The 12,101-nt window shown below is 39.7% G+C and overlaps 2 protein-coding genes across 2 annotated transcripts; both read right to left on the bottom strand.

Moving 5' to 3' along the window:
• Positions 1-426: 426 nt before the first annotated feature.
• On the bottom strand, positions 427-3,083 carry LOC141816550 (proteasome subunit alpha type-4-like). The gene is made up of 2 exons (XM_074704307.1): positions 2,994-3,083; positions 427-1,364 (listed from the first exon to the last, which is right to left on the bottom strand). The coding sequence occupies exon 2, from the start codon at positions 1,361-1,363 to the stop codon at positions 611-613; it is 753 nt and encodes a 250-aa protein (XP_074560408.1). The 5' UTR covers position 1,364; positions 2,994-3,083; the 3' UTR covers positions 427-610.
• A 4,833-nt stretch (positions 3,084-7,916) lies between these two features.
• On the bottom strand, positions 7,917-9,607 carry LOC141816549 (putative sugar phosphate/phosphate translocator At5g25400). Its single transcript, XM_074704306.1, has one exon. It carries the CDS (start codon positions 9,478-9,480, stop codon positions 8,386-8,388), a length of 1,095 nt encoding a protein of 364 aa, XP_074560407.1. The 5' UTR covers positions 9,481-9,607; the 3' UTR covers positions 7,917-8,385.
• Positions 9,608-12,101: the final 2,494 nt, after the last annotated feature.

The raw sequence follows: 12,101 nt of genomic DNA, 5'->3' as shown, positions 1-12,101 counted from the left end.
TGGGGCCGTCGCGAGACTCCACGGAGGCAGGCGGAGGAGCGCACGCCAAGGGCGGCCACGGGTAAGGAATTTGGGAAGGACGTAGGGTTTGAGCCCAACGGGAAAGAGGGAGGAAGGAAGGAGAAGAGGCATTTGGACGAAGAGTGAGCGAGCGGAGGCGGCTTGGGGAGGAAGGAAGTAAAAAAGAAAGACCGAGGAATTTTGAAATTGAACCGGATTTTTCTCGAACCACATCCGTTTACGTAGCCACGAACCTTGTGCCATGTGTCGCCCACTGAGAGGCGATCAAAGGGTTAACGAGAACCACGAGTAACCGATCTGTGTTGTATTTGATTTGATTAAGCTTATGAACGTACATACCAACCATAAATTAAAACTTCAACATGATTTAAAATTTTAAACATTGGGCACAACAATAAACATCGATCAGGGGAGCAACTGAATTCACCAACTGGGATTTCCAAAACTCTTTCAACAACATCAGAATCATTAATAAGAAAAAAGACTTAAATGTTCATAATGCAAACATGATATCTGGAACAGCCAAACAACTTCTGTTAGAGTGCGTATTGCCAATGACAACAGAGATTAATTTTTAACTTTCCAAAATTCAATTGGACTCGGTGGCAGCCTGTGTCACCCCATGCTTCACCAGCAATTTCTCCAGCAGCTCTGGCTTGCACACCTGATACTTCACATCTCCACTTGGCTCTAGAAAGATTTCAGCCAGTTCGAGCTTCTCGGACGAAAGACTCGTGCTGTCCATTGTCTTGCTCAGCACCTTCAGGGCTAGCTGCACAGCTTCCTCACGCATGATCTCATCCTTGTAGTCTTGCTTCAGCATCGACTGCGCTGCCTGGTTGTTGGAGCCGATGGCGGCTGCCTTCCATCCACTGTAATTGCCACTAGGGTCACTCATGTACAGCTGGAACCCGTAATTCTTGTCCCAGCCTGCAAAAAGGAAGGAAACGCCAAAAGGTCGGAGGCCACCAAACTGGGTATAGCCCTGCTTTGTGTCACAAAGGGATTGAACTAATTGCTCCACGGGAATACGCTCCTGGTAGGCAAAGGTGTAGCGCTGTGCCTGAACTCGAGCTGTGTTGATAAGGATGTTTGCATCTGACATGATTCCAGCAACGACACACGCAAGGTGGTCATCGATTTTGTACATCTTTTCGGTGGAACGAGATGTTTGAAGGAGTTTGGAGGTCACCTTCTTCTCACCAACTAGGATTACACCATCTTGTGCTAGGATGCCAATTGCTGTCCCTGCATTGCCAATGGCCTCCATTGCATACTCGACTTGGTAGAGGCGACCTTCAGGGGAGAAAATTGTAGTGCGGCTATCGTAGCGGCGAGACATTCTTGATCGTTATTAAAACAAATTTAAAAAAAAAGTTAGTGCTTTGATTTACCAAACAAAGTAGCAAAAAAGGCTTGCGCAATTTGTTCCTTTACATGGAATAAAACATGAAAACTTAATGAAGCACAAAGTGCTCAGCATGAAATATCATCACAAGGAGCCCCTTCTTTATGTCCAAGAAGACAATTGAGAATTATCTACTAGTACTCTAATAGTTAATCTTTTACTATTCAAAAAATGGAGGTAAAGAATTCTGTTAAGCATTTGTAGATTATCCTTTTAACAGATTACGTATTTACATTAGATAGATAAGTTAATAAAAATATGCTCAAGCTTCATTTACAGAATGTGAAGGAATAAGTTAACCCAGGGCCAAAAAAAAAATGTTACTGAAGCGGATGAATCTTCACCAAGAAAAGCGAGCAACAAAATAGTTCCATGAAGGTTTTTATTTTTCTGATCTGAATGTTTATGCTGAAAATATGCATGACATTCTCATCATTTTCAGAACCATGTCAGAATTTCTAGTACCAAAATTAACAGTGAAGAACAAAATACGAACAATTTTGCTTTCTTTAACCATCTCAGTAAGGGATATGAGTTTAACTTTTACCTAATGCATACATGGAATGTGAGATGATTAAATTTATCTTCGTCATGGTGACTTCTGAACAGATACTTCTACATGCTTATGTACCATCTTATTTAAGGCTAATTATATATCAACAACCAATTTTTTCAAATGTTTAATCTGTCATGACAAATTAATAGATCTTCTAAATCTCTGTAAATGCATTGTCAAAGACAAAGTAATTACTGTTTCGTGAAAAGGTCTAAGATTCAAAAGGGACTCAGACAAGCTTAGAGGTCTGCTTATTTATGTTGCTGAACTTATTGCTTCACCAATATTACAGATATGTTTTAATCTTTTCTTGATACTTGATCAACTAATCAGTTGATTTTCAATACACTAAATTTTGACAACAAAGAACCTTCAGTTGGTTCTTTTCAGGTCAAGTTGGAAATTCATTTGATAAAAAAAATGATTGGTCATTTCTGCTGCTTATCCATTAATGTTATATATGCTCCTTGAGCTCTTACTATTTTCAAGAGAGGTAGGCACAAAGTAAAGTCTTCTACCAGATTCAGCAAATATTCAAGAATAAATAATCTAAAGTAGGGTTGAAAACTAGGACAGATGTATTAACTTATTGCTTAAGCTCATAGCCATTATAAAATCAGTAACATTTCCGGAATAAAAACATAAAAATGACATTTTGAAGCATACAATCAAGGCTGGTCTATCAGGTTTTCGCAGAGAAATAGGAAAAAAAACAAAAATAAGAAGCCAAATCGAGTTATCCATGAAAGAAGGAATAAATAGATAATGCATAAAAATAATACATGTTATATGATTTGCGGAAAAAGCAACAGAAGATTACATAGTCTAGATCAGATGGAAGCAAAGAAGCTTTTATCTGCATAAACTGTGGATTCCACATTTTAGTAACAACAGATCCAGAAGATGAGAAGAATACAGATCGGAAGTGTATCATGTCACAAAACCCTAATGACGAAGATGCAAATTTAACTAAAAAGGATAAGAAAAACGATTCAAAAGAAATTTTACCTTTGTTGAATACAAAATCGTCGGTTTGGGATCTCCGGAGAGTCGGAAGGAATAGATCGAAGCGCCGCAGGAGAACAAGCCTAATGAAAGACCTGCTTGAACCCCAAGAAAAGGGTCTTCACCTGTTAACTGCAAATGAGCTGTTATCGGATCGAACTATTTGGGAACGAAATCCGATAGGAGTAGTGGGTAGGGCTCGCGAATTGAATCCGAGCTTAATATATATAAAAATATGTACAATATTTAGATTCGATTTAAAATTTAAAAATATAAATAATTTTAGTTTGAAGTCGGTTTAATCTTAAGTGGAACAGAATCAAACTAAATCTAAGTTTAATTCTAATTATTTATGAATAAAAGTATATTTTAAAATTAAATTTAAATAAATCCAATTATATGTGGTAAAAAAAATATTATTATTTATTATAATTAAATTTAGAGGTAAACTATTAGTTATTTTTATTAATACACAAATACTAAAATAAATATAGTTTAGTAACTTATTGAAAATTTAATTTTCTTTTCATATTTAACAATAAATAATAACAATGGAGTCTACATTGTATTTGTGAAAATGTTTAATCGTATTAATTTTATTTATTATATAAATGATAGAGTTTATTACATAATTTTATGATTTTAATTTATTTTATTATTCATTCTGCTTTAAAAGACAAATATAAGTGTTTCAAATTGATGCTATTCTACATTTCAGCATCAAGTGCAAGCTCTTGTTTACTTGTATGGATAAGAGAGAAAAGAAGAGAGGATAGGAGAGGAGAGGATTAACTTGGAGGCAAATATGGGGAGAAAAGATACGAATTGCTGCTTTTCATAGATGCAATTTGTAGATTGGAGCCTCTCCCGAGTCCATTGTAAAGAAACGTGGAACTTGGGCATATATAGGACTTAATTCAAAATAGGCAATATCTTCTGCAAAAAGGTGGATCCGTCACCTTAGCGGCCCCACACGATCAGTTCCACGACCATCTGTGAGGAGGTAAATCGAGAAACTACAATTGACCACGACGCAGGAGGGTATTGTCTGACTTCGTCAAAATTCGAACCCTTGCCCTCTTCAAAAAAAAAAAGGCAATATCATACCATTATAAATATATATTAATTCCATTGGTACTACCAATTGATATCAAAATCATGATATATGTAGAACCGTGTAAGAATTCTTAGAAAAAACAAAGGAGAAGACAAGGATGATCTCGTCCCTTTACCCGTTTACCTCTTCTCCTCTCTCGGTAGTCATCTCTCTCTACCTATCTATCTATACATAGGTCAAAGAATTTGATCCACAACAGGTTCATTTAATTACTAAATGACATCCTACAAGAGTTATAAGACCAAGAAAACCTGTGATTAACAGCCTCCAAAGTTGTTAACAGTAAGTCAAAAGTGTCACTCTAAAAAGCACTCTTGCTACCAAGAAAACAATCCACATATTACAGGTCCCTAAACCCAAGATAGAAAGTCCACTATACCTGATACATGTTTGATTTGAGCAGTGTTTGAATGAAAGCAGCATGCCACTTCTCTGTTAGTTTTGTTGAATGAATATATATATATATATAAACAAAGATCTTTTACAATTTACCACGCAAGTTGATGTCCAACAGAATTAGTAACCACAGAAGAATCCAAGAAATGCTACAAGATATTTCATGTTCAGAACAGACAGAGATAGATATGAGTTTCAGGTAGTCAATTACAGAGTTCGTACATTCTCAGACAAGTCACAATCATTTCTGGATTCAACACTAAATCGATGGCATGAAACCATTTCTGGATTTAACACTAATCCAATATGAGGTCCGACTGATACATCACTGATGGATGAAGAGAGAATTAAGAAATTGCAATCTAGACTGTCCAATTAAGCTGCACATGGGCTATTCATTTCAAACAGAAGAGTTTAGTTAGTTGATGTCCAACAGAATTAGTAACCACAGAAGAATCCAAGAAATGCTACAAGATATTTCATGTTCAGAACAGACACAGATAGATATGGGTTTCAAGTAGTCATTTACAGAGTTTGTACATTCTCAGACAAGTCACAATCATTTCTGGATTCAACACTAAATCGATGGCATGAAACCATTTCTGGATTTAACACTAATCCAATATGAGGTCGGACTGATACATCACTGATGGATGAAGAGAGAATTAAGAAATTGAATCTAGACTGTCCAATTAAGCTACACATGGGCTATGATCCAAGTGACAAATAAACTCTATTTAAAGAAAAATGGATGATTTTCAATGTAATTATGCTTGGTGACTGATGACAAGAGCTATAAATTTATCATCGGTGAAGTGTTACAGAGCATAAGAAATGCAATAAGTACATTGGAAGGGTGTAGTAGACAAAAAGATTTAAAGAAGAGAGAAATATCTTCTCAGTGAGAAATTTTTCAGTGTACCCCGAGTGCTAGGGCCTAGGTGTGAAGTGTTTCACTTTCCTGTTGAGATGTATACCAGAATCCTAACTATGTAAATAAATATTCTGAAATAAGAATCACATTTGGTCAATATATGCATTTAGTTTTTATGCAAGTGTCCATTTAATCTATACTGTAGATAAACATGGTGTGCGGAGTCACACACAGAAGACCATGTTATCAGTTCCTTATAGATTATAAATAGTGTTCACAACCAAGATGGATTGGACAAACCATTGGAGTGGTTGTAGTGTAATTTGGTCTTAGTCTGTCTTGACTATAAAATTACACTAATACACTAAGTGTGTATTGAACAGGACCATCTGAGAATTGTTCGATTTATACTGACTATATAATTGAACTAAACCTCTGTTACTATAGATGTACATGCTCTTAATCCCGATATAATAACAAACACATGTACTTAGTATGTACTTCTTTGATTCATCAAAGGGTGAGATTTAGAACGATAGATCAAAAGGCTCGATGAGTTGAAAAGTAGTATTATGTACATAATGTGTTGTTGATTATAGAAGGAAACTGTGTCCTATAATCTAGGCTGATGATGTCCCCTTGAGGAGCTCATAAGGATTATCATGTAAACCCTGCAGGTGGACCTTGTCCGCATGATAATAAGGTTGAGTGGTACTACTCTTGGATTAGAAGTTGATTAAATTCGAGTTGTCAGTAACTCATTTAATTGACGGACATACGATATCTTAAACACAGAGAGATTAATGTACTTATAGTAAGAAGGAGCTCATACAATAATATGGGATTGGTGCGGTAGTGCAATAATAACTCTCTAGTGGAATGAGTTATTATTGATGGGCTTGAGTTGGGTGTTCAGGGAGAACACAGGAAGCCTAAGTCCATCAGGAGGTCAAAACCAATTTCTCCTCTAGGTCCCTGCTGTAGCCTCTGGATAAAACTTCGTATCCACCTAAGAAAATTATATGAAATTTTGGATAAGAAATTTTAAGAATTTCTGAAATTATTTTTCTGGAGAAAAATTTTGTTAAGAAATTCCGATTAAAATTTCTGTTACGAAATTATTAATTTTCTTCCGCAGAGAAAATTAATTATGATTTTTCTAATCAAATCTGGATAAGATTTGATTTTATTAGAATCAAATCTGGATGAGATTTGATTAGAATCAAATCTGGATGAGATTTGATTTGATTAGAATCAAATCTGGATGAGATTTGATTTGATTAGAATCATAATTTTATTTCTTCCGCAGACAGAATTGGTTACTTCCGAAATCATACCAAATTCTCCAATCTGATTGATTTAAATCATACCATGTTTACGAGTCAATCATATCATGTTTATGACTCAAATTATACCATATTTATGGGATGGCTAAGGCTATAAAAGAGGAGGCTCTCAACGGGTTTGAGACACACTAAATAATCTCTTGGTGGCCGAGACTCTCGGCAGCCAACCTCCTTCTTTCCTCTTCTCTTCACACAAAGAGAAGGAAGGAAAGTTTGCTAGCCATCGGAGAGGAGAATTCTGGTGGAGAAATTCTCGAAGGATCGTTGCCCACACAACGTTCGAGAAAGAGGAGAGGAATACAGCAGAAGATCGAGGGGTCATCCACATCCTTCGCAACAGTCCGAAGAAAGGTATAATTTAATGTTTCCGCATAAGTTAAATTATCCCTTTTTATATTGGATCCTATAAACCAAACACAAGAACCCAATGATCTAAATGCGTCGATCAAACTTCGTTTGATCGACTATGAGGGCAACTTGAGATCGTTTCCGAAAAAATTTTTGTTCTGCAAGAATCTACCGGAACGGTTTTTCAAGACTTTCCCATCATTTTCATGATTTACATCGACTAAGGAATCAAGTATTGGACGTATCCAGTGCAAGTGAGGCATTGCTTTGTCCATTTTCACTTTACTTTTGCTCATATATTGTAGATTTTGGTACCCTTGTACATGTAGCATGTAGGCTTGCACCAAATCAGATGAATTGCACAGGTTTTTCTGTGTGTTTAGTGTTGTTCTACCATGTCGGCTTGTGGTCAAGGTTATTATGCATTCTAAAGCACCATTTTGATCTACAAAATGTGCTGTGACAATGAGATCTATCTGATGATATCATAGCCACTTATTACCCCAATATAGGCAGCCCCATAACCCTCAATAAAAGTTCCATCTCGGTTAATCAGTAGAAAACAAAAACTATATCATCTAACAGTACGATATAAAACCCAAGGATTTTCGAGATAACTTCAACAGCCTAAGCAAGCATGAATTTCGAGATAATTTCTATATCATTTGAAAGGACAAAATTTGAGCACCAATACAGAAGTGTAGAAACATGTGAGATTAGGACCACAAATAGCTGAATATATTGGCATAAAAAGAGTTCCAAGTGTGTAAGATGGGTTCACCATGCACTTGAATTATCCCAGGTAAAAGAGCAAAACACCAAACGTAAAAGCAAAACACCAACCGTAAAATGAATCATCAAATGCATTACACATAAAAATCCTACAAGATAAGAACAATAACAACATAAACATATAGTGGGCAATGTCTTTCTGAAAGAACATAGATTCTGAAAACAGACAAGCCAATCTGGTGTGATCCGTCCATAGTTCCCTATGCATGACAAGATCTGCAATTTAATCAAAACCATTGAACTTGTTTCCCGGATTGAGACAAGTGATCTGTAACAACAATCTGACCCATATGATCAAAAACCAAACTTTTCTATGAATAATAACAAGAAAATTAGGATAACAATGAAAGAAGACATCAACGGTCCCTTTTTTACTGTTCTTTTCCTCGTTTTCTCACTTAAACTTCCTCCATGGCAGCAGAATATGTCACTAGAGATAAATAAGCTAACGAATGAAGAGACCCATAAGAAATACTGAAGACGAACCGATCTAATTCTGGAAGAACAAGGCTGAAGTATGGATCAATTCTGGGCGTCACCCTTGCGGTTGTCTCCGGGACCATCAACTTGCTGGAGGAGCTTCCCCGCCTCCTCGTCCGCCTGTGCAGCCTTCTTCTGCGATTCCTTAGCCTTCAGCGCCTGTAACTTGACATGGTTGTAGTAGGCGACCCCAAGGAAGGCAATGGCGTAGCCAAAGAGGTTGATGGTGGTGACAGTGTCCCGGATCACAGACCAGGAGAAGGCGATTAGGAGCCAATCTTTGACTACGCCGGCTACGTTCATGGTAAGTGCGGAAGTCTTGCCGACAAGAAGGAAGACGGCAAGGTTAAGGGCGAAGGCGCAGAAGGAGTTGGTGCCGAAGATGAGCAGATCAGGACGGAGAGAGGTCGCCGAACGGGCGCGGAGGACAGGAAGCTCGACGACGGACCAGGGGATCATGAGGAATGCGAAGCAGCAAGGGGCGACATAGTAGAGAGAGGTGATGGGGTTGAGAGATATGCCCTTGGAGGTGAGCAGGATCTGGATGAGGACGAGGCGGGTGGCCTCGAACGCGACAGCGCCAAGCTGGAGGGCGACGCCGGTGGCGTCAAAGCGCGCCTCGCCGTACGCGGCGATCGCAACGCCGAAGGAGATGGAAAGCATGTTGAGCATAGAGGAGCTCTTAAAAATCTCCTTTTCGAAGAGTATTCCGATGGAATAGACGGCGACCGGCATGAGGGCCTTGAGCATCTGGATGAAGGAGACGGAGAGGTAGATGTAAGCGGAGTTCGAGAACCAGAGGGAGAGGGAGTAGAGGGCGCCGATGGGGACGATGGAGGAGAGGTAGAGGGCGCGGGACATGGCCGGAGAGGACGGCGGATCGACCAGGCGAAAGACGCGGACAAGGAGGAAGGCGAGAGAGGAGCAGAAGCCCATGTGGATCATGGTGAGGGAGATGGGGAAGGGCCAGCCGTACATTTTCGGATCCAAGATGTACTTGTTGTAGACGATGACGGTGAAGCTGAGAAAGATCCATATGGCGACGTAGGCGTAGGAAAGCAGAATCTTCCTCAAAACTCCCTCTGCCACCGCCCCGCCGGCGCCGCCTCCGCCTCCGCCTCCGCCCTCGCGACCCATACTAATGACGACGTCGACGCAGATGCCCTTCTCCTCCTACGGCTGCCTCGATCGGTTGCAGACTCCGGCGGTTCAGATCTGGAAGGAGACGACCCGAAACGGGGGAGATGGATTTGGAGGAGACGAAGACGTGGAGGAAGGAGGAGACTTAACGAAGGTGCGGGAAATGTTCAACTCGCCCCGTGAAATCTCATAAATTATTAATTTGACTCAGGACGCAAATTGTATTTCCTAATATGGGTTGGCGATGACTGAGACTAGGGGATGAAACTGATATTTATATAAATACAAGGGTTGAAATAGGAAATATGGGCAAAGTTGTCGTTGACGTGCGACGATTACAATAGATCTCACGGCCGTTTCACAACTACACCCCTGATAAAATCCATTATTATAAAACTAGTTTATAATAAATGCACAAATATCAAAAAAATATCTTTATCTTTATTCCAACTTGATTAAAATAATTAACCAAAATTATTCTAACTTAATTAAAGTATTAAATATTATTAAATCAATTTTTTTATCAAAATTCATATAATATAGAGAATAATTCTTGTTAGAGTTACCGATATAACACCGCTGAAAAAATATTTTTAAATTTTTTTGGAAAATATAATAACATACTGTAAATTTGTATTTTTTTTAAAAAAAGTACATTTTAACAATAATAAAAATAAAGAGGACCTTTTTTATTGTTATTTTTTGCTTATGATGAGTTTTATACTTGCTTGTTGGACTAGTTCCATGTGTAACGAGATTTGACTTAAAAATAATGAATTATATTTGCATGAAAAATAATTTTCTAATGTGTGTTTGATTATTAAAATTTTATTTTATTTTATTATTTTATTTATTTATTTATTCACACATTGCTGGAGTTGGTGAGGTTTGGTAGATTGGCCGGTGACCAGGGCCAAATTGAGATGGACTTTAAATTTCTTGGTTTGGTAAATAATGAAGGAAGGCTACTCTTCTACTCTTCTTTAGGTAGATGGCATTTTCCTCAAATTGATTTACTCTTGCTTTTTTTTCTTTTTTTTTAATATTCAGCTGTTTTTCGCTAAGGAAATTTTATAATCCAAGAATTAAGCTTTTTAAAGCATGAGATTGAAAAGTAGAAGCAGCAAATTTAAACAATCTAGAATGATTTATTTGAATATAAAAAGTCATGTTTTTTATACATTTGAAATTTTTAGTTCAAGCTATAACGGAGTCGATCTTTGTATTATTTAAATTTATTCGATTAAGTAATGATACCTTATATATCACTCGGCGCACATCTGTATGTATAAATAAATGCAATTTCGAATCCCGTATCATTTTCGGATACCTTGCATATTTTTCTGTAAAAGATAGAATCTGTCATTCTAACAGTCTCATATGATCGTGTTCACGATCATCCGTAAAAAAATAAATTAAAAAATTACAATTGACAAAGGATATTATCTCAATTTCATCGAGATTTAAACTTTACGCATGAAAGGATATGCAATATAATTTTTTTTATATACATATAAAATGAAGTGCTTGTGTGAGTGTGCCTGTGTGTACTCATCAAAATTATATATATATATATATATATATATAGATTTGATATATTGCGCGACGAAAAAAATGCGACCCCGTGCGCGATTGATCCACGCCGTCCACGCCCGATCGTGATCAACCGCAGCCGTCCAAAAATCGCGATTGCACAGTATTTCTCCTCGGACGTTCGCCGCTTCCCGGCGTCCGTTCATCGCCGTCCGACCACCGATTGCCGCCAGACCGGACCCGTTGGAACCGCAACTCACCGGTGGTCCGGCGGGTGCCGGAGTCCGGCCCCGATTCGACCGGAATCCGGCCGGATTCCGGCCGAAATCGCTGCTAGACGCTAGCGGCCAGAATCCGACCGGATTCCGGTGAAATCGGCCACCAGCGCGTCTGCTGTGTTTCGGCCGGAATTCCGATCGGATTCCGGCCCAATCCGACCGGAATCCGGTGCCGATGCGTGCGCCGTCGAGTTGCGCTTCCAACGAGCCCGGGATGGTGGCCGGCGGTGACCGGACGGCGAAGAACGGCGGCGATGAACGCGGGGAGATCGGGCGGTCGCGTACGGGAGTCGGGTTTTTTCGTCGCGCAGGATATCAGACCTGATATATATATCAGGTCTGATATATATCAGGTCTGATATCCTGCGCGACGAAAAAACCCGACTCCCGTACGCGACCGCCCGACCTCCCCGCGTTCATCGCCGCCGTTCTTCGCCGTCCGGTCACCGCCGGCCACCATCCCGGGCTCGTTGGAAGCGCAACTCGACGGCGCACACATCGGCACCGGATTCCGGCCGAAACACAGCAGACGCGCTGGTGGTCGATTTCGCCGGAATCCGGCCGGATTCTGGCCGAAATCGGCCGCCAGCGTTTGGCGGCGATTTCGGCCGGAATCCGGCCGAATCGGCCAACAGTGTCTGTTGGCCGATTTCGGCCGGAATTCGGCCGGATTCCGGCCAAATCGGGGCCGGACTCCGGCACCCGCCGGACCGCCGGTGAGTTGCGGTTCCAACGGGTCCGGTCCGGCGGCAATCGGTGGTCGGACGGCGATGAACGGACGCCGGGAAGCGGCGAACGTCCGAGGAG

The sequence above is a fragment of the Curcuma longa genome, unplaced genomic scaffold, assembly GCF_044706935.1.
Source record: "Curcuma longa cultivar G26 ecotype Majalengka, Jawa Barat unplaced genomic scaffold, ITB_CL_G26_1.1 contig_17204, whole genome shotgun sequence".
NCBI lineage: Eukaryota > Viridiplantae > Streptophyta > Magnoliopsida > Zingiberales > Zingiberaceae > Curcuma > Curcuma longa.
Note: the sequence above shows the minus strand (reverse complement) of the source record. Positions and strands in the feature narration are given on the sequence as shown.